Source organism: Hemiscyllium ocellatum, chromosome 1 (assembly GCF_020745735.1).
Source record: "Hemiscyllium ocellatum isolate sHemOce1 chromosome 1, sHemOce1.pat.X.cur, whole genome shotgun sequence".
Taxonomy (NCBI): domain Eukaryota; kingdom Metazoa; phylum Chordata; class Chondrichthyes; order Orectolobiformes; family Hemiscylliidae; genus Hemiscyllium; species Hemiscyllium ocellatum.
In genome coordinates this window covers 122,852,956-122,876,725 of record NC_083401.1, presented here as the reverse complement: position 1 = coordinate 122,876,725, position 23,770 = coordinate 122,852,956, and the positions used below count along the sequence as shown (strand labels likewise).

Genomic DNA, 23,770 nt, shown 5'->3' with positions numbered 1-23,770 from the left:
AACTTGCAGATATGGCTCTTTAAAGAAAAGATTGAATTGTGATTTAAGTGCGTTATGGAAAGGTGTGAGTGGGAGAAAACATACTTCTACAACAAAGTATTGATGAAGGGTCTTGCCTGAAATTTCAACTCTCCTGCTCTTTTGATGCTACCTGACCTGCTGTGCTTTTCCAGCTCCACATTTTATCAGTTCTGCTAGATTTGAGAGTCCATGACGAGGGAAAAAATTGCAGATACTTGGAAGTGCACTGTAAAATAGGCCTGAGTCAAAATGGTTTCATCAACGCCAGGTCATGCCCGAAAAATCTATTAATATTCTCTGAGGAGGTAATGAGCAAGTTAGACAAAACAGATCCAGTGGATGTGATATATTTGGATTTCCAGAAGGCCTTTGACAAGGTGCTGTGCAGGAGGCTGTTAAATAAGATAAAAGCCCATAGTGTTGTGGCAGGAGTTTTTTTCAGGATGGCAGCTGGTGACTTGTAGAGTTCCATAAGGGTCAATGTTGGGATCACATTATACATTAATGATCTGGATGAAGGAACTGAGGTCATTATTGTTAAGTTTGCAGATGACACTAAGATATGCGTAGGGACAGGTAGTGTTGAGAAACCCGGGAGGCTGCAGAAGGATTTGTACAGACTAGGTGATTAGGCAAAGATGTGGCAGATGGATTTCAATGTGGGAATGTGTGCACTTTTAGTAGAAAGAGTAAAGGTATAGATTATTAGCTAAATGATGTGATTTTTGATTTATGGAGAAAGACTTCAGAAATCTAAAGCACTGTAGGACTTGGGTGTCCTAGTTCAGGATTCTCTTAAGGTTAACTAAGGTTAATATGCAGTTCAGTTGGCAATTAGGAAGGCAAATGTAATGTTAGCATTCACTTCAAGAGGACTACAATATAAGTAAGAAAAGATGAGGCAGTATAAGGCACTGGTCAGACCTCATTTGTGACCCATATCTAAGGAAGTACGTACTGGTGTTGGCGAGGGTCCTCAGGTGATTTACAAGAATGATCCCTGGGATGAAGGAGTTGTCATATGAGGAGTGGTTCAGTGGATCTGTACTCTTTGGAGTTTAGATGAATAAGGATAAGGGATAAGGGGCATCTGACTCAAGCTTACAGAATACTGGGAGGCCTGGATAGGGTGGATGTGGAGTAGATGTTTCCACCAGTAGGAGAGATTAATACCCAGGGTCACAGTCTCAAATTGAAGGGATAACCTTTAAAACTGAGATGAGGAGGTATTTCTTCAGCCAGAGGATGGTTTTTATTGCCGCAGAAGAATGAAGAAGCCAAGTTATTTAAGATAGAAATATATAAATTCTTGGTTAGCAAAGGGATCAAGGGTTACCGGAAGCAGGCAGGAGAATGGAGCTGAGAAACATATCAGCCATGATCAAATAGTGGAACAGACTTGATGGGCTGAATGGCCTAATTCTGCTCCTATACCTAAGATCTTATGGTTATCTGCAGACCTGTATGACTCGTGCATTGGTACACCCAGATCCCTCTGTAGCTCAGAGCTCTGTATTCTATTACCATTTAGATAACATACATTTTTTTTATTCTTTGTCAAAATGAACAATTTCTCGTTTTCCCACACTATACACATGTGCCAGATTTTTGCCACTCACTTAAACTATCCACATTCTACATAATCTGCTTTCGTCTTCTTCATAACTTACTTTCTACCTATCTTTGAGACATCAGCAAATTTAGCAACCATACCCTTTTGGCCCCTTTATCCAAGTCATTTTATAAATTGATAATATTTGAGGTGCCAGCACACTACTCAGTACATCTTACCAATCAGAAAATGACCCATTCATGCCTATTCTCTGTTTCCTGTCATCTATCTATACTAAAATATTATCCCCTACACCATGAATTATTTTATTTTCTACAATAACTTTGATGTGACAACTTATTAAAAAAAGGACATAATGATGGGGTTAGAAGATTCAAAGTTACTCACGTGGAACCTTAATGCCCCAAATATACATCTAAATATTTTACTAAATAGCTTCAAATATTTTATAAGGTTTTATTAGCTTAAAAAATATTCAATTCAGTTGATTCATTTAAGCATTTGGTGAATGAAGAATTATACTGAAGTACACCAATACCAATATGGTTGTGTCAATCGCCTAAAGATGAAAAACTGTAAGCAACATTATTAAAATGAAACAATATTTGAAACAAAACTAATCTGGAAAGATTGAAACAAAAATAAACATATTTTATTCAGGGAGCTTTTTCTTCTTTTACAAAAATAATTTGACAGAATGAATTTGCATCTTGGGTGACCCACGGTTGGTGTTGGGCCAAAGGGCCTGTTTCCACTCCGAAGGGATTCTATGATTCTATTCTATGAAAGCTGTAAGTATAGATTTGTTTTCTTTCAAATGTCTTCATTATAAGTTTGAAATAGTAGTTTTCACAGTTTAAAACATAAACTGAAGCAAAAGAATAAGGATAAGGGATAAGGGATATTCCTAAAAAGCCTCTCAGCCTAGGTGCAGGATAAAAGATCAAGAAAAATAGGTCAGTATTTATTGACCATCTCACTGCACATGTGGTGGTACATTGCTTTCTTGAACTGCTTCAGTCCTCAGGTTGTAAGAACACCTTATTGTTGTTAGAAATAGAATTCCCAAGATTTTTACCTAACAATAGTGAAGGAAGAGCAACATAATCCCAAGTTAGGATGGTATATAATGTGCAGGGGAGCTTACAGATGATGTGTTCCAGTACATCTGCTGCTCTTGGCCTTTTTGGTAGAGATTCTGGATTTGAGAGATGCTTTTGCAGGAGCCTCAGTGAGTTTCTGCAATGGATTTTGTAGAGAGTACACACTATTGCCAAATGACAGGCTCAAGGGGCTGAATGGCCTATTCCTGGAGTGAGTTAATGTTTGGAAAGGAGTTGTCAAATCAAGTGGACTTTTTATTCTTGGATGGTGTCAGGCTTATTCAGTGTCATCAGACCTGCATTCATCCAGACAAGTGGGGAGGTTTCAAGAACACTTTTGACTTGTGCCTTAAAGATGGTGGACAGGAGATCATTTTCTTGCCACAGAGTTCCTAGCTTCTTGTTTTAAGGAATTCTTGCAGAAATGCTCAGGGACTGAAATCACTGATGCTTGCAGATAAAGAAATTGAATCCAAACATTGTGAAGAAACCAGCAGTTTGATTCTGTAAATATCAAAATGATTTTTAAAAACACTGTTAAGAAGCCTACCTTCAAGAAGCTGCCCAATGCATCTACCAGTATTCCACTATACTGCTACAATTTTAGACAAAAATGAAAAATGTTAGCATTGACACAATTTCAACATTATAGGTATACCATTTAATCTTAAAGATAAGAAATGGTATTTGCTCAGTATTGTGAGGAATTTCTTTCAATGTGGCCTATTCTATTCAGTTCTAACATTTACGTTAATATTTCATTAGTATTACACATTTATAAGCAATAGCAGTTGTACAATATAAGATATTAAAATAACTTTGTTCAACATTTGTACTAAAAAATTTGAATACAACAAACTGCATAGCTTTACAAAGCACAAACATTTCACAGTTCTGAAATCTAAAAGGTGATAAGGCATACAGCAAGGGTGAACACTACTGGGTAAGAAATAGAGACTGATTCTTCATATGGGATAAGGGAATCTTGTCAGGCTTTTTAGGAATATCTGTCTCAGGCAACTGCTGGCTGTGCATTTCAAAATGAAAAAAGCAATAAATTATTCATACTGCAAAGAATAGTGCAGTAGAGGAACGGCCCTTTGGCCCTGCACAAGTAATTATAAATTATGAAATTCAACTTTCTTTTGCAGCACTTTATGACTGGTTACATATTTTCTTTGAGCTGGTGTGATATATGTTATTGGTACAAAGGCATTAAATAAAATACTAAGCACAACTTATAAATTATTACTAACATTGTTGATACAGCGTACGGAGCCAATATGAGATCAAATTCAGTATCTTGGCAATATCACATAGAAAGATCAACATTTATTCAGTCTACCTCATTCAATAACAGGTCTAGACATCAGAAATCTTTATAGGAAAACTGTGACTCCATTGGCATCACAGACCCCTTTCAATGATACTCCATCCACTTTTCAATGAGAGCTGTGTCAATACTCATTTTACATCAATAACTAAACAATCTTTTTTGTAGGACCTTGCCTTTCACTTATCGATTCTCTCATGCCAGATTTTAACCTAAACTGTAACATTCATTTTTTTGGTTAATGTGAACCAGCTCAGTCAACTATGTAGAACAGCCCTGTTGACCACAGTGACTGCGGTCTTGGGTTGTGGTGTGGAAGAAAAGATAAAAGAGCTGTGGTGAAACCTGATAAAAAGTATGTACCTTCCAAATGATAGTTCTTCATAAATTGCAACGCTTTAATGAAATAAAATATATCCAGAATCTCTCAAACAATTAATAAAATACTTATTGCTGCTCATGGAACTGCAAATAGTCTTCAGAGGAGAATGAATATTGAAATAACTTTATTTTTAAAAATGATGTTTTAGTGTCTAATAACCACTACTAACAACTGATTATCAGTTATTTTATATTTTTATCTTATTTGTTGTAACTGAATGTTCAAATGAGCAATATTAAAATGAGAAATTAGATTCATCTTCCAGAGGTGAAATGCATTTAATTTTACTTAAGCAATATGGAAGAAATGGTATGCTTTTCCATTATATTGTGATTAAAATCTATTGGGAATTTCTGAAGGAGACAGTAAGATTAGAAATTTGATATTGGTAATTGTGATTCAGTTGGAAGTACTCTTACCTCTAAGTTGAAGACTCACTTTACAGACTTTAGCATACACTCCGGTGTAGTACTATGGGAGTACTGACAGAGGGGCTGGATAAACTCAGACATGTCTGTTCTCAGTTAGCTAAAAAAGATCCTACTGCATTATTTCAAAGAAAGGCAAAGGTGTCATTTCTGGTATTGTGACAATCGTTTTTCGAACCACAATCACTGGAGAACGAGTGTTTATGGAGCTTACCACAATAAATAAGTTGCTTAATAATACAATAAAAAGTATGTTTGAAAAGTGGCTGCAAAGAAATCGTAATGTCCCGAGTTCATGAGAAATAATCTTTAAAGGTTAATCAGACTTCCATTAAGTAAGGTAAGCCAGCAAATGATATCTATTTTTAATTTTTATGAGAAATACTACAAAGTTTCATACGCAAAGAGAAAGTCTTTAAGTGATGAGATATACTTAAATTATTTTTTATTGGAGAAGGTTTATAAAGGAAGTCATATTCAAGGTCTTCAAAATATAATTGATGTTAACATTACATGCTGTTTGTTTTTTTTTAATCCTCATTAGAATACTGTAAACGTGGAACAGGCTCCAAGCTGGAGTTAATTCCTTCAAAAGGTTGCATTTACAAAGGAATGTGAAAAAGAAGAAGAAATGTGAAGGCCTGAGCTTGAACTCCAGAGAAAGAGGGTAGCAAAGGAGATACAGAAAAAGAATGTTAAAGCAAGTAAGAATTCAGATAATGTTTCTTCAAAGCAGTGCAGGGAGAAGTTTAATGATCTTTTGCTTTCCACAAAGGTAGGTGTCAACATCTTCTCCACCATCTCATGCTCACCATTTACTCTATCTCTGCTATTGCACACCAAACTTTACCAAAGCTTGTGGATTATAACTCATGAAGCATGTAGGGGCATTGTCCTGAAGAGAAAGGTGACTGGAGACCCAGAGAAGCAAGCTTTTGCCACTCTGACTTTCAGCCAAGAATTAGCAACATCTAGATTTTCAGGGAAGGTGAGGAGAATTGGGAGCAGCAGCAAAATGAGATGACTTTAGTTAATAGTGAAGTTCAGAATGCTCTGTTAAAACCTTATGGGGAAAATAAGATTTTGTATTCCATTTTTACAGGGTTTTGTCAACTGTTTCGCCATTGATCATGCCACTCAAAATTTGCCAGGGACATAGAAATATTATTTGAGAGGTGGTTTGATTAATAAGGAAATAGTACATTGCACATTCTCCCTGTGTCTGTATGGGTTTCCTCCGGGTGTTCCGGTTTCCTCTCACAGTCACAAAGATGTGCAGGCTAGGTGAATTAGCCATGTTAAATTGCCCATAGTGTTAGGTGCATTAGTCAAGAGGGAGGTGGGTTGCTCTTCGGAAGGTCAGTGTGGACTTGTTGGGCTGAAGGCCTTGTTTCCACACTGTAGGGAATCTAATCTAATCTGTGGAATAATTGCAATCCAACCTCAAAAAAGTAGATCGAATGAAATAGAATTAATTGAGATGATGGATTATATGGGACTTTCTTTAGGAATTTGAAAGAAAGTAAAATTCTTGAAAATAGTGAAGCTGAGTTAGTTATCTGAACTTCTTTGATTGAAGCCCAGGTGGCATATCCTGGTTTGTGGAGCTAACCTCAGATAGCATATTTTGAAAAAGGAATCAGAAAGGGTCCCTGAAAGTTATCTGAAAAAAAAGGACAGAGGAGAAAGTGAAAACTTTCTCAGAGTCAAGCCAATGATCAGTGGACATCTGTCAATCAAGTTATTATTCCTCTCGGAGCTTCCTGCAGGGATATTTTAAAAATTGCTCACGAGATCTTGATGGTCATTGGCCATGACTAAATGGTCACTTGGGAACATAGAAGAGTCAGGTTAAAATAGTGAAGTACTTTTATTGGTCAGGCTTATTTGGAAATATGGTTGAAGTCTACAAGACAGATGACACACCTTGATTCATCAGTTAAACCAACTCAATTGGTTCCATTACCTAGTTTTGATGATCAGCTTGTGGTATGGTTCGAGCAGCTTGTGTGGGATCGCTACACAAACCTAAACAGGGGCATCAATATCTTTCAATCATTCTGAATTTGTCTATCCAATTTCCAAAGGCAAGCCTTTATGAAAAAAAAAGCTAGCAATCAAAAGATTAATTCAGTTTTTCACCAACTCTGGGATATCAAGAGAGCTTAACCTTAACAGAGATTATGTTTCGCATCACAAATATTGTAGGAGTCAATGTGTAGTTTAGGATGAAAGTAGTTTAAATCATGCACATGCCACTCTCAGTCTCAGGATACATCCAACTTTAGAAACAATGATTAGAGTTTATTGGCTTGCATATCTCAATCTATTTCATTTTTACTGCTTGCCATTAGAGATGCACCTAACAAGTCAACTGGTTTCAATCTCTTTGGATATCTCTTTGGGACACCCAAATTCATTAAAGATAACACTATAGCCCAAGAACAAGTCCCTTACACTATTTGTTCAAGTTTCAAAGAAGTATGTGAACAACATGTACAGGAACATCAGAATGTCAAGGTTTGCCAAAAGCAATAAAAAAACTGAGCAGATAAGAAAGCTGCAACCCAAACTGTAAAACCTGCGTGTAAACTATTAGCTCTGATCAAGTGAATTACTGAAAGCTATGTTTATTAGACTTTATTTTGTATATTATGGTTAGAAAGTAAATGAGATAAATCATGCAAATGATGCCCAGACAGAAGGAAACATTAATGAATGTGCCATACAAATCTATTGAAACAATATTATGACAAAGAGGCTGGTCAACTAAAATATGTATTCTGGTGGTAAAGAGGGAAAATGGTGACCTGATTATGATATCAAGATCTGATTAATCACTAAGATTCTAGCTCGATTAGAGAAGGTAGTGCTGTAACAAAATTGACTCTAATCCAATTCCGTGATTTGAGGACTGGTAAGGATTGAAAATTAGCATGTTGAAGCAAATCAATTGCTTAAAAAAGTTACAAGCAAGTTCTACCTAAAGTAAAGTCTGCTTACATAATCCTAGATGGCCTTTGCAATGTAAGATTATGTCATTTGGAATGACTGATGTACCAGTTACCTTACAAAGGTTCATAAACCAAGATTATGCAACTATATTATCTAAAAAAGTTGATTTGAAGGTAAATTATCAGAATCCATACCTCCCAAAGTCACCTATTTGAGACATGTTATTTAAGCATGATAAAGTTGCCCAGAAAAGCTAAAGTTAAAGCAATTATGGGCTTTGCTGTCCCTAAAACAAAATAGGAGATTATGGTTCCTCAGAAATGTGTAGGTTCTGCGTGAAGTTTGGAACAACTTTTAAGAAACTAATTGAAGAAGAATTGTACATTTTAAGCAGGCAGAGCTTTGTCAGACCACTTTTGAGGGATTTAGTAGATTTCAGTAATACCCCTCACAACTGACATTTAACATGCAGTGACTGACTTTTCCATTGCTCCTGCCTTAAATAATAAGAATGACATTTGCAAAGGTGATGAACTACTTTAAGATAAAATGTTCTACTTCAAATTTGTTTAAAGTAATACAAGTTTTATTTTAAACCTTTAGGGAACTTTGAATAACACAAGAAACTCTTCCTTCTCTCTGCCCCAATTCCCCTTTACCATCATCTGCCCAACAAACATCCATACCTCCCAAAGTGGTCTGCAGGAAATCCTGAATGTCATATTACTGACCAACTGTAATGAATGCTAATGGAACATTATATTTTATTGCAAGTGGAATCAAATGCAAGAGTAGAGAGGTAATGCATCAGTTATAGACGGCATTGGTGAGACCACATCTGGAGTACTGTGTAGGATACTGGTCACTGTACTTACAGAAAGATGTTAATACATTAGGAGCATTTCAGTGAAGACTTACTAGATCTATACCTGGAATAAGCATTTTGCCTGATAAGAAAAAAGTTTGATAAGCTAGGCTTGTATAATTTAGAGTTCAAATAAATCAAAGGTGACGTAACTGAAATATATAAAATTTTGACAGGACTTGATCAGGTAGATGTGAAAAGGATGTTTACTCTCATGGGAGAATTGAACCAAAGTTCATAGTTTAAAAACATAGGGTCACCCATTTAAGACACATGAATTAACATGTTTTTTCTCTGTGATTTACACGTCTTTGGAATTCCCTTTCTCAAAAAATAGTGAATGCAGCGTCTTTAAACATTTCTTATGGAAGAGGCAGATAGATTCTTGATTAGCAAAAGTATGAAAGATGAGGACATGCAGGAGTGTAGAATTGGGGTTAAAATCAGATCAACCGTGATCTTATTGAATGGCAGGGTAGGTTCGAAGAATCAAGTGACACACTCTAGAGTTTCAAAGAATGCAAGATGATATTATAAAAACTTGAAAATATTCGAGGAAAAAAAAAGATGGATGTAGATAACATGTTTTCCCTGGTTGGGAATCTAGAACCAGGAGAAATATTTCAAAATAAGGGGAAAACCATTTGCAACTGAGATCAAGAGAATTTCTTTCACTCAGAGGATTGTGAATCTTCAGAAGTCGCTATTCCAGAAAGCTGTGGAAACTCAGTCATTGAGTATGCTTAATGAAGTGATGTACAGAACTCTAAATATCAATAACGCAAAGAGATATGGAATGTTTGAGAGAAAGGCATTGAAGTGGTCACCCATGATCACACTGAATGGTGGCACAGGCTTGAGGGACTGAATGGCCGATTTCTGCTCCCATGTTCCTACCTTTCTATGCTTCCTGCCAAAGTGAACAACCTCACATTTCCCCATATTAAATTCCATTTGTCAAACTTTGATCAAAGATTCTCCTTCATTGGTTCATAAGGTTGTGTGGTAATTTCACTGAGGTGTTTAAAATTATTACAGGATTTGGTGTAAAAATGACAGGATAGCTATTTCCCCTGGTGAGGGATTTCAAAACAACATATCATTCAAATGTAAAATGAGGGTGTACGTTTTCAGAGTTGGTAATGGAAACTTTCCCCCAGAAGGCTATGGATGCTGTGTCGTTGATTTCTATTTGGTAAATTATTATTGCATATGGAACAAAACTAAGTAAATAGGGTTCAGGCAGAGATGAATTGTGATCTCATTGGCTGGTGGAACAATCTGAAGGTATTGTACAATCTGTTTCTATAACTGAAGAGCTACAATTCATCAGATTAAGAGAGTTTTAATAAGTAGTTTTGTTGCTTATATCATTCAATGAAATAATATTCCAATTTTCAAAATAATTGTGGTTCAAGGGATAACACTCTTGATTCCAAAACTGAATTGGAATCAAGGTCCATGACTTGAGTACAAAGACCTCCGCTGACACTCCAGTGGATTACTGAGGGAGTACTGCACTCTTGGAGGTGTCACCCTCCTGTTATGGGTAGCACCTTTTGAATGAAATATGTGCTTATTTTTGAATGAAATAAGGCTCCATGTGCCTTCTCAAATGTGCATAGATGATGCTGTGGTATGACAGGTATAGTGATTTATCCACAACATTGTGATTAATATTTACATAACACTCAACATCACTAAAATCAGATTATCTGGTCATAGTTGCCTTGTGGTTTATAGAGGCTTGTTGTCATGATCCCTATATTACAAGAATTACTACATTTAAAACATACAATTGATTCTGAAGTGCTTTGGGGCAAGTTAGGGTCAGTAAAGGTGGTGTGGGTCTATCTTTCTCTCTTTCTATGTGATGGCATCCCATAATTTTCTTTTGAATAAAAAGAGAAAAATATAGTATATCTAGTACCTTAACAACCCAGGAGTATCTCACCAACCAGAGAGCTTTGGAGGAGCTGAAGCTCTGGGGAATCTGGTCAAAGTATCATAAGGAGGAGTGCTATTGATGTGAATAAAACCAAAATCAATTAAGCCAGAATATTTACTGCATCAGTTAAACAGTTATTTGTTATACTTTGCTTTGAAACCATGCCATTTAAAATAAAAACATGCATCTGTTACTTTAAAACAAACACCTTTCATTCAAATAGAAACCACAATATTTTATAAAATGAAAAATTTACTTTCAAGTATTTTTTGAGAAATAAACAATGCTTTAGTTCTCAAACATAACATTGTATTTAAAAGAACATTTGTTTGCCTTTGAATGTCCATTCAAAATATTTACATATTACTAAACTGAAGTAAAATTTGCAACACTACAAATCTCATGAAAATAACTTTAGCATACACATATGCATATACTAAGAAACTAATTATAGTTTATCAGTGTTTACACACAGCATGCATCACTACGCATTCAAACAAGGCACAAAACATGCTTTCAACCACCCATTCTTTGAAATGAACTATCACCACCTTACACATTAGAGATAGAATAACCTGTGTAATGAAAATTAGTACATATAAATCCTACAAATCTAGAGGATGATTAATTCAATTTTTATAGATATTGTCCGTGAGATGCTATGTGAACATGCATTGGTTCAAAGAGTTGATCCACCTTGCAACTTATGGTACTATACTGAAATAACTTAGTCCAAAACATGTTCTGAACTTTGCATCATTTCAGTTGAACCATATTCAGAAGCCTTGATTTCCTTCAGTTTCATTCTTTCTTTTACATTTCATTTTACAAATTACTTTTAAGAATATATGGACAAAGAAAGGCATCATTCACAAATACACATCCTGCTATTTTTTCTATCAATTTAAAGCTTGGTGGATAGGGAAATTGTTGTGAACCATAGTGAATAAGGAAATTAACTTTAGATTTTATTTGAATGCGTAAGAGTAGATCGTTGTCAGTTAACAATAAGGCAATAGCAATTATATGAATAAAGCTGTTTCACTCTATTGAAATGTGCAACTGATCCAAAAGATAGCAGCAATTCTCATCTCTCTTTCACACCAAGAGTACGGATGAGAAAAAAATTAATCATATTTGTGTATTGTTAATTTACATCAATTGTGCTTAACTATAATTTGAAATTGCAAGATCAAAAAGAACACTAAAAAGTGACATCCAGGAATGAAAATGTTAGTATTCTGCTAAAAGGTAAGTGAAGGGCAGCAAGAAAGAGTGGTCAACCTAGGCAAAGTTGCAGGTGGACTATAGTAGATGTATGAAGATGGTCCATGACAGATGAGCATCATATACCAGGTAAAAACAAGGACTGCCGATGCTGGAAACCAGATTCTAGATTAGAGTGGTGCTGGAAAAGCACAGCAGTTCAGGCAGCATCCGAGGAGCAGGAAAATTGACGTTTCGGGCAAAAAGCCCTTCATCAGGAATAGAGGCAGAGTGCCTGCAGGGTGGAGAGATAAATGAGAGGAGGGTGGGGGTGGGGAGAAAGTAGCATAGAGTACAACAGGTGAATTGGGGTGGGGATGGAGGTGATAGGTCAGAGGGCGGGTGGGGTAAGATAGCAAAGAGTACAATGGGTGAATGGGAGTGGGGATGAAGGTGATAGGTCAGAGAAGAGGGTGGAGTGGATAGGTGGAAAGGAAGATAGGCAGGTAAGACAAGTCATCGGGACAGTGCTGAGCTGGAAGTTTGGAACTTGGGTGAGGTGGGGGAAGGGGAAATGAGGAAACTGGTGAAGTCCACATTGATGCCCTGAGGTTGAAGTATGCCGAGGCGGAAGATGAGGCATTCTTCCTCCAGGTGTCGGGTGGTGAGGGAGCAGCGGTGAAGGAGGCCCAGGACCTCCATGTCCTCGGCTGAGTGGGAGGGGGAGTTGAAATGTTGGGCCACAGGGCAGTGTGGTTGATTGGTGCGGGTGTCCCAGAGGTGTTCCCCAAAGCACTCTGCAAGGAGGTGTCCAGTCTCCCCAATGTAGAGGAGACCGCATTGGGAGCAACGGATACAATAAATAATATTGGTGGATGTGCAGGTAAAACTTTGATGGATGTGGAAGGCTCCTATTGGGCCTTGGATGGAGTTGAGGGAGGAGGTGTGGGCGCAGATTTTGCAATTCCTGAAGTGGCAGGGGAAGGTGCCAGGACGGGAAGGTCGGTTGTTTTGGGGGTGTGGACCTGACCGGGTAGTCACGGAGGGAATGGCCTTTGCGGAGGTGGAAAGGGGTGGGGAGGGAAATATATCCCTGGTGGTGGGGTCCGTTTGGAGGTGGCGGAAATGTCGGCGGATGATTTGGTTTATGCGAAGGTTGGTAGGATGGAAGGTGAGCACCAGGGGGTTTTGTCCTTGTGGGACCCCACCACCAGGGGTCCCGTCCTGGCACCTTCCCTTGCCACTGCAGGAACTGAAAAACCTACACCACTCTAATCTAGAATCATATACCAGGTCAACAGATTTCCTGACAAGAATCACTCTAAGCAGCAATTGTATGCAGGTGATGGGCATTGACTAGATATTCACTTGAACCCCAAAATTTGAAGACCAAATCTATGATTCCTCGGGTTAAGAGGTGCTTGCTGGCAATATGTAAATCTACAAATACATATTATAAAAGTGTGTGGTGCATTTGGACTTTTCAGAATGCTTTTGATGAGATCTCAGATTAGTGGCTATTGGGCAAAACTAAAGCACACAAGATTGGCAGTGTATATAGGCATGGGTTGAGAACTGGTTGACAGACAGGAAACATAGTATGAATAAATGGGTCTTATTCCGGGTGGCAGGCAGTGACTAGTGATGTACTGCAAGGATCAGTGCATGGTCCCAGCTATTCACAATAAATATACCCTCCAAGTGACCTGGATGAGGAAACCAAATGCAACATTTACAAGTTTGTTGATGACACAAAAATGGGCAGGATTGAGAGTTGTGAGGACAATGCAAAGAGGTGGTATAGTGGCTCAGTGGTTAGCATTGCTGCCTCACAGCATCAGTTAACCCAGGTTTGATTCCAACCTTGGTGACTATCTGTATGGAGTTTGCACATTCTCCCATTGTCTGCATGGGTTTCCTCCATGTGCTCCAGTTTCCTCCCATAGTCCAAAGATGTGTAGCTTAGGTGGATTGGCTATCCAAAATGTCCAGGGATGTGTGGACTAGGTAGATTAGCAGTGAGAAATACAGCGTTAGAGGTTTAGGATAGGGTAGGTGGTGTGGATCTGGATGGGATGCTCTTTGGACAGTTGGTGTGGACTCAATGGGCTGAATGGCCTGCTTTCACACTATATGGATACTTTGATTCTGAAGAATGGTCAAATACATGGCATATGCAGTACAACATGGCTGAATGTGAAGTTTATATACCTAAGTGTGTAAAACATCAAGGTAGAGTATTACTTACATGGGGATATTTTGAGAGATTTGGATGTACAAAGATTTCTGTTGTGTCCTTGCACACCATTCAATGAAAGCAGGCAGGTGGCAGTGGCAGGCAACTAGGAAGGAAATGGTATGATGGCCTTCATGACAAGGGGACTTGAGTTCAGAAATAGGACTGTCTTACTGCAGTTAAATAGGGCCTTGGTAAGACCACACCTGGAGTATTGCTGCCATAAGGAGAGTTCACTAACCTGATTCGGGGGATGGCAGGACTGTCATATGAGGAGAGATTGGTTGAGACAGATAAGAGGGGATTTAATTGAAACAAAATTCACAATAGGGCTGAAAAGACTAGGTGCAGGGAAGATGTTTTCCCTGGTTGGGGAGTCTAGAACCAGGGGTCAGTCTCAGGATATGGGGTAGAACTGATAGTTAGGTTTGAGGTGAGAAAAAAAAATTTCAGTCAAAATGTCGAGATTCTATGGAATTTTTCACCACAGAAGAACATGGAGTCACTGAGTATTTTCAAGAGAGTGATAACTTTTTATATACTAAAGACATCAAGGGGGCTGAGAGAAAACAGGACAATAGCATTAAGCTAGAGAATCAGCCATGATCACTCTGAAGGGCACAGCAGGCTTAAAAGGGCTGAACTACCCCTGCTCCTAGTTTCTAGTTAAGGTTTGTTTCCAATTCTACCCTTTACTAATGAGCCCATTGGAATAATGTGGTTACTAAGCAATACTATCTGAAGCTGCAGGTTGGAAGTAAAAATGTTTCAAAAAGAAAATTATAAGCTAAGTGCCAAATGTGAAAAATAGCAGATAGTATATACAGATTGTCAGATATTCTTGGAGTCTGAACTGTAAAATCAGTGGCAGTATAAAGTGTATATGTGTTACATCCCTACTAAAAGAAAATAAAGTAATTTGCTAAATGAAGTGATAATATAATTAAAGTGTTTTGTGAGATCAATGCCTATAAGTTGTATAGTGAAGAGGTTTGGACCGTTTAATACAGCTATTCAATGGAATATACAAGAAAGATTACTGATAAATGCCAAAAATGGATTCACAAAATAGCTGGTGTTTCCATAGAAAGACCTATATCATGGACTTCAACATACCGTGTAGAAGATTGACAAAAGTCAATTTGGTTTAGTACAAACAATTAAGTTATGAATTTTGTTCACAAGTATTGTATAGACTGTTCAATGGTTAAGTTTTAGAGATGGAGATATCTGTTGACTTGACAAAACTTTTCTACAATTCTAACATCCTTACTGGAACAAGCGAAAGAAAGAATAGAGGACTCAATCATTGTCAGATGTCTAGAACGGTCCAGCTACTGGGTGTATGCATTAATGCAGTGCAAGGATTAAAGACAGGCAGAATGAGGGTCTGAGCACCTTTAGCACATTTTGGCTGTTGCAAAAACCTTAACCAACAGCATGGGAGTCATAAATTGATGCAGCAAATCCAAATGCTCTTGAAGGGCATATAATGTCTACATTACGGTTATGATCTTGAGGTTTTTTTTTAAAATGTCTCAGTTGTTAAACTTTAAAGAAGTTTTAAAACATGAATTTTAAAAACCCAGCTAGACTTTTGATTGACAGACATAAATTAGAAAAAATCCAGTAGCATCTGGTCAGACAGTTCCAATGAGCTCTTTGTTAACATTTCTCCTAGGGCTATTATTGTGTCATAGAAACATTGAATATATGAGCAATAGCAGGCCATTTTGTCCTTCGACCCTGCTCATCATCATTTATTATGATCATGGCTGATCACCCAACACTGCACCCTGTTAACATTTGCTCCCCCGTCCTTTCATTCTTTTGGTCCTAAGAACTATATGTTTAGAAACACAATGAATGTTTATTTGACTGGCAGTTTAAAGGGTCTATTAATGATTAATTGTGCTGAATCTTATCTTACTTTTGTTAAAGTGTCATTTTTATAGAATATCATGAAGAGTTTCTCTCCACAAAGCTTAGAGAGTTTACTTGCACTATTGTCCCAAACTCCCCTCATTAACCACACACCATGCTCCTCTGGCATTTGTCACGTCCAATATTGGCTTGATCTTCTCAATTGTTGGAGCTAGAGGTACTCACCAATGCTGCAATATCCACGATCCCTGGTGCTCATGCTACCTTGGAACTGTAGCCATGCACTTGGTCAAGCATCAGCAATTTGAAGTCACTCTGCACTGTCAAAGTCATGGCACATCAGCCATACAACCATAATTTCTCACAAGGGGGCACAGCTGACACATGCTTGCAAATACAACTGTATACTCCTACACTTAAATACCAGGCTACACAACATACTTGTCCTTAGCCACATGGTGGCTAAGTCAGCGGTGCAGATGGTCTATCTAAGATCAGGGAAGAACACCCAGTATAATGACCCCGCAATCTCACCTAGGACACCACGAGAAGCAGAGATGGGGGAAGTCATCAGAGGTGCCTCTGGTGAAGCATGTCGGAACGATGCTTTCAGACACCTAATTGAAATGCAAGAACGGGCAAGTAGTGCTGAGGTCAGGGAATGGGAGAACAAAGGTGCAGTTCGACAATATTTGGAAGTAAATGGGGTTCGGCAGCCACTCTGGCGGTCTGTAAGAGGAGAAATAGTGGCTCCCAGAGCTTTATTACCAACACTTTTCTCAGAAATTCATGGGCCAACTCACATAGGAGTGAGCAAAGTTTTAAAGACCATTTGTAAACATCGGTGGGCGCCTCGAATGCGGGAACAGATAGAAAACTTAAGGGCAGAATGTAGGGTGTGTAATGAACACAACACCTGCAAATTACTCCCACATCCTATGTTGCGATTCCCGACCCCGACAGGACCATGGCACGAAATTTGCATGGATTTCACAGATATGGGAGCTAAATGGCGAACTCCAGATCACTATAGATATATTTTAGTAGTGGTAGATAGGTTTTCTAGATGGGTGGAAGCTACTCCTACTAAAAAAGAGGATGGAGAGGTAGTAGCCGACTGGCTCACAAAGGACTTAATTCCCCGTTTTGGGGTGCCACTTAAAATATGCACAGATAATGGGACACATTTCAAGAATAAGCACCTCACCAGAGTGGAAGCTACTCTGGGGATACTCCACCGATATGGGAGTGTCTATCACCCTGAGAGTCAGGGCCTAGTAGAGAGGGCTAACCGTACACTAAAAGAAAAAATTTCAAAAGTCTTAGCAGGGACTACCCTGACATGGGTCCAGGCAATACCCCTGGCACTGATGTCTATGAGACAAGAAAAGAATGGTGATACATTCTTATCACCGCATGAGATACTGACTGGCCGATCCATGCCTGGTCCCAGGACTTCGGTGGGAAGTAAATTGGGAAATAATGAATCAGGACATGTCACAATATATGAAGGTCTTGGGTGAGATGGTTAGGCTAATTTCCAGACAAGTCGAGGCAGTACATCAAGACAGCCCTGATATAGCCCAACTCCTTCAAGAAGGGAATAAGGTGTACATTCGCCAAGCAGGCCGAACGTCCTGGAACGAGAAGCGATGGCATGGGCCCTACCCTGTAACAGAAGTGGCCGGCAATGCCCTGAAGGTAGAAAGGGAGGGGGACAATAATTGGCATCATTTTTCTCATTGTTCCAGGTCAAAGGAACCTAACAGAGCATTTGAAACAACAGAGGAAAAAGATTCTGAGAGAGATATAGAAAATGATGAGGTCTAATCGAAACCTTTTCTGGATGGGTCTCTGCACAGTGGTGAGAATTTCAATACAGGTTACAAAAGACCCATGTGGGGTAAAAGTCATATTAGAAGCTGACCCCTTAAAGGATAAGACTTTTCAGTTTGACCTCTGTGATGTAATAGATTGTTGGGGGGAATCAGAGGATGCATGGACTGGTTATGAAGTATATATGTGCCCCTGCGCGTGTATCCCTAGTAGCCAAACTCGGGACCGGGGAGGCAGTTTATGTGCAGGATATCCTTTAAAAATGCCGGATTCAGAAAGTCAGCCATGTGCGACTTGGGATGCTGTCTGGTGGGGGAAAACATTTACCAGCACCCCGAAACGATCGGAGTATCAGGATTTTCTGCAGAAAGTCTCGTTAAGGAGAGGTCAGATATCTTTGTCACAAAAAAGAAAGAACCCTTTGATCCTCCACACTAAGGCTGGACTCTTTAATCCACTATTCATGACTGGATGGTCAGAAGGAATCTGTAGTCCTGTCAGTGTGAATTGGGGAACTTGGGACCCGCAAAATTTTTACCAAGTGATGGGACAGAAACCTGCCCTGAACTGGGACACAGAAAAGGCTAAAGTACTGTATCTAGCAATAGGAGTTTCCATCTACGGGAGAGATCCAGTGGGATTTATAAGGATCAATTTAGGGAATACTGATGTGGCGTGCCCACAGGCCAAACGTGATGTGGTACAGACGTTTGAGACAGATAAAATGGTGGATCCCCGTAGGCAGATTGCACTGGCCACTGGTTACGTGGAAACAAATTTCCGGCTAGATCGGGTCATCCAGTACTCACAGCAAGCAGGATATGATAACTGCTGGGTTTGCGCGAAGGGAAGACCAGGTCTGATAATGACTAGAAGCCCGTTTGAGGAAGGACACATGGACTGTGCTGTAGAATTAATGTCCAAAACAAACCCCACATCAAAATGCAGATCATGGGAACAGTATTTCCCGATGGCCCCGGCGAATGTTGCCCCGCCTGACTTCCTTGCACACACACTGGTAAATTTCACATGCTTTAATAACCCTATGTCAATTACCCAGGGATATCCAGTAGGAAAAGTGGAAGAAACTAGCTGCAGCAGGATTTTGAAGCTCACTAAAACCAAAGCAGCTGAATTAACGGTGAGCCGAGCGGACCTGTGGTGGTACTGCGGAGGTAGGATCCTGCGTAACTGGTTACCTTTAAATTGGATAGGTAGCTGTGTCTTGGTAACACTGAATGCCCAACTCTTTATGTCCCCGAGAGCCCAGGGCGATTACACCTTCCAGAAGCCTCCTAAGGATTTCAATCCTCATGGCAGATACAAGCGGAACATCAACCCATTAGTAGATTCAAATAATCCTGATGGAGTATGGATTGATGCTATCGGTCAGGCCAGAAACATTCCCAATGAGTATAAACTAATAGATGAAGTGGCCTCCGGTTTTGAGAGTTTCCCCTTTTTTGTGGCCATCTTCCCAATCACAATAAATAAACATACCAACAGAATTAATCTCATCCATTATAATGTACAGAGACTCACTAACTTAACCTTAAATGCAGTGGATGCGATTCACGAGCAGCTTGCTCAAACTTCTCTTATGACCCTACAGAATAGGATGGCCTTGGATATGTTACTGGCAGAGAAAGGGGGGGTCTGTGCACTGTTTGAAGAAACATGCTGTACCTCAATATCAAACAACACTGGCCCAGATGGCAAACTCACTAACACCCTTATGAAACTACGAGCTTTAGCTACTGAATTAAAACATCAGTCAGGGGTTGATAACCCAGTCATAGACTGGCTAAACAGCAAATTTGGGAGATGGGGAAATATGCTGGAGCAGCTAGCCCTTGGTTTATGTATTTCAGTCGCTATTTTTATTACATGTGGTTGTTGTTGTATACCATGTATCAGGACACTCGTGATGCGAACGATTGACAGTGCTTTGACAGGAAAAGATAATTCCTCAACCGCGTACCAAGCTGCAGAGATGGAGGGGCCCGAGATGGGGACACCTCAAGGGGGGTTATGGCGTCGGAATCATCAGAAATGGAAGATATATGCCTGCGAAATAATCGCAGAACAATATATGACTTCAATTAATATATGCATCTCTGATAACTAATTAATTTTTCTCTATTCTGATAATGAAGGCAGTAGTCCAGAGACCCCCTATTTGTGTTTTGTTTCTTCCTCTCCCGTTACAGATTGGAAACAGTTAAATTTGTGCTTTAATAGTCAGGAATTTTGAAGTGCTATGTGTCTTGAGGCTTGAGAGACTATTGATCATGCAAGAGATTCCTAAACATTGTCTGGTATCGAGAGCCACTGATCACTATGATAAACCAGGTACCACTTTCCTGTACGTTGAAATGAATGTGGATTGCATTGGTCATTGAGGAACGACTGGTTAGCCAATGACGGGTAAGATTCCTCGAGCTGAGGAACAACCTAAGACAGGCACAGTCGCGCATTGACCTTCAGAAGTGGTGGCCTGTGGAGATGTGGTTTTAACGGATGCCTGGCCTTGGCATCTGTCTTAGGAATCTGGACTAGTCTCTGGCTTGCCGAGCAGCAAAAATAAGAAAGCTGTGGACACAGCACATTATATTCACATTGTTTTTGATAAAAAAATATAAATGCCAGCTATGCGGCTGATTTTGAAGCCGATTTAAATCTATTACAAGAAAATTCGGCATTGTGCCAGTAATATGAAAAGCTATTTTGGGATTTCATAATACAGTATAGTGTGACCGGTTAATTGGTGGGTGTACAATCTGGTGTTCTTTGGACAACTGACCTTCACTCTACAAGCATCCAAGCTCATTTTTTTTCCTTCTCTCTCTCTGGTTCTCTACTATTTGTTATCATGCTCATTTATATTTTATGTTTTGTTAATTTTAATAAAGTTTTTGTAGTTCTTTTGCTAAAATAAGAATACTTTAGAATCAAATACTAATTGTTGATTTTACTTTATAAATTAAGATGCTGCTTAGGGACCCCTACACTCAGATCTGATGTTTCCCTAGAACCGGATGGTTATTTCGTCCCAACACATCTTACAACCTTCCCAAAGTCACTGCTCCTCTTTCACCAATGGCCATGGTAACCCAGCATCTTATCATGTGTCAATATGAATATACAGAAACTTTCAGTCACCTTCAACCATTCACTTATATTAGCCCAATGCAGCCGTGCATGTTGAGCAGATGTTTCTCCTGATCATGTCTTCATCCTCTTCTTTGGAAGTCTGTGCCTGCTCTTCCATTTTATCAGCATCCATCCCCTCTTTGCCTACTCCAATTACATAAATCATAGTATGCTAGAAATATGCTGCACACTCAAGGGTTAACTGCAAGATTCCATGCTGGTGAGGAGGTGGGATTAGATGAGGTTGGGGTTAGGCTCTAGTAGGGTGTGACTGTCACGTTCAGGGTGTATACAGGGTCAGGAAAAGTATGGTCGTCAGGACGGTCAGTTCTATGATTATCCAGGAATTAGACTAAGCTTTTTAAATCCACTAACATTTCTTGGGAACTATGACAATATTGGGATCGTCTCTCTGCATGTTACCATTTTTCTCAAGCAGCATATTCAGAGTATCACTCACATAGGCAATGTGAGTTCCCAACTCACAAACATGATTGCTTGTTAATTTTTTTCTAGTTCACTCATGGGATGAGTTGTTGCTCATGAGGCCAGCATTTATTGCCCATCCCTGAGGGCAGTTCAGAGTCAACCACAACACTGTGGGTCTGGAGTCACATGTAATCCATTCCAGTAAGAATGACAGATTCCTTTCATAAAGGACATATGTGAACCAGATAGTCTTTTCCCAACAATTGGCAGTGGATTCACCTGACATCACCAATAGATTTTCACATTTTTTACTGAATTCAAATTCCACCATAGGCCACCAGAACATTACCTGGGACTCTATATTAACAGTCAAGCAATAATACCACTAGGCCATTGCCACCCCCTAAGCCCGACTCACGACAGGTTGCAATCTTACCAAAATCATCATGCAAACCAGCTGCTGGAAAACTTGACACGGAAATCAGAGTGAGTTCTTGATGGGCTCAACTCACTGCTTGCTCCAAATGACCTGCATGTTGGACGTGGGGCACCCACACATCTTGGCATGGTCCATGGGCACCAGTCACATGCACCCCATGTTAGCAAATATTGGCAACCTCTATAAACCCTCATGTCACATCTCTAATTCATTTACAGGTCTCTTCTGCAATTCATGTTGAACTGTGATCTGAATTCTTCAACTCTTACTGTAATGCTGCAGCAAGGACACTATGCATTCAGGGTCACACACCAGATTATAGTCTGGTCCAGTCTGCATCTCTAAGATCTTCACATGCTGTCACAGCACTCACTCACACTGAACCTATCTAGATACTGAGAGCATTCCTGCCTCACATTACCTGGTCTTAAAAACAGAAAGTGCTGGAGAAACTCAGCAGATATGTCACCAGCTGTGGAGAGACAAACAGTTAATGGTTTTAGTATAATAAGACTCTTGCTTGGTCTTGTCTTTTTTGTGCTTTGCCCCCTCAGCCAGAGATACCAAACTTATATAACTGCTAACTTGTCTTGCTATTTAATAAAGGAATAAATGAAGGAAGGTTATCATGGTTATCAGCATGTCTTAGTCAAGTCAAGGAGGTTAGCCTTCTCTCAGGAGTTACTGGCACTGTAAGTCATTATACCTCTGATAAGAGTTTAGCCTCTGCTTGGGGATGATCAGAATTATAATGCTGTTTCATCAATGACCTTTCCTCCATCATAAGGAGCTGACTGCACAATGTTCAGCATCATTCATACCTCCTCAGATACAAAAACAGTCCATGTTCAAATGCAACAAGATCTGGACAATCTTCATTCTTGGGGTGCCAAGTGGCAAGTAACACTTACGCCACACAAGTGCCAGGCAACGACCATCGCCAGTAAGAGACAACCTAACCGTCATCTCTTGATATTCAATGGTGTCACCATCACTGAATCCCCTACTATCAACATCCTGGGGGTTACCATTGTCCAGAAACTCAACTGAACTTGCAATATAAACACAGTGGCCACAACAGCAGATCAGTGGATAGGAATACTGCGATGAGTAACTCATCTCCTGATTCTCCAAAGCTTGTCCACCATCTACAAGGCACAAGTCAGGTGTGTGATGGAATACTCCACACTTGCCTGGACGAGTGCAACACCAACAACACTCAAGAAGCTTGACACCATCCAGAACAAAGTGCACACTTAATTGGCACTGCATCCACAAGCATCCACCAGCAATATTCAGTAGCCGCAATGTGTACCAAGTACAAGATGCACTACAGAGATTCACCAAAGTTCCTTAGACAGCACCTTCCAAATGCATATGCACTTCCATCTAGAAGGACAGGGGCAGTATATACTTGAGAACATCTCCACCTTCAAGTTCTCCTCCAGACCACTTACCATCCTGACTTGGAAATATAATGCTGCTCATTCACTGTTACTGGGTCAATATCCTTCCCTAAGGGCATTGTGGATCAACCTACAGCACATGGAGCACAATGGTTCAGGAAGGCAGCTCACCTTTTCCAGGGTAGGGACAGGCAATAAATGCTGGCCTACCAGTGGTGCCCACATCCCATGAGTGATTGCTAAGAAAGGATGCTGTCCTTGTAAAGTGTGAAGAGCTGACTGACAGGCAGTATACCACACATCTTGACTCTTTCTACTCTATTGAGAGCTGTAGATCTCCTATTGAAAGACAGGCAGGTACCTTAGGAGATGAAAGTGAGTGGCATGGTTCCTAAGAGAGGGAGAAGGCAGTGCAGAAAGCATTCAGGGTTAGTGGTGTTGTAGGTTGGCGTGGGAGCGAGTGAGTGGGGAAGATGTTGCAAACAACAATGAAAGAGGTATAGCATGACTCTTAATGGGAGATTGGGACAACAGCCCAGATAGAGTGAGTTTGAGGTACTGGAGAGAAGATGG

At 39.7% G+C, this 23,770-nt stretch overlaps 1 protein-coding gene across 5 annotated transcripts in view; it reads right to left on the bottom strand.

Moving 5' to 3' along the window:
* LOC132819835 (prominin-1-A-like) overlaps positions 1-23,770 on the bottom strand; it is a 287,338-nt gene that overhangs the window by 1,403 nt on the left and 262,165 nt on the right. The window contains exons 24-25 of one of the 5 annotated variants that reach the window (XR_009645127.1): positions 10,591-10,680; positions 3,248-3,292 (exon numbers count right to left, since the gene is read on the bottom strand). The exons of 3 other annotated variants lie outside the window; for them this stretch is intronic. Coding sequence is in view for 1 of the 2 variants with exons in the window: in XM_060831718.1 (XP_060687701.1) it covers positions 3,271-3,292 (22 nt within the window). In the remaining variant the exon portion in view is untranslated. The remainder of the gene's footprint in view (positions 1-3,247; positions 3,293-10,590; positions 10,681-23,770) is intronic. One more of the 5 variants, XM_060831718.1, reaches the window with a different exon arrangement.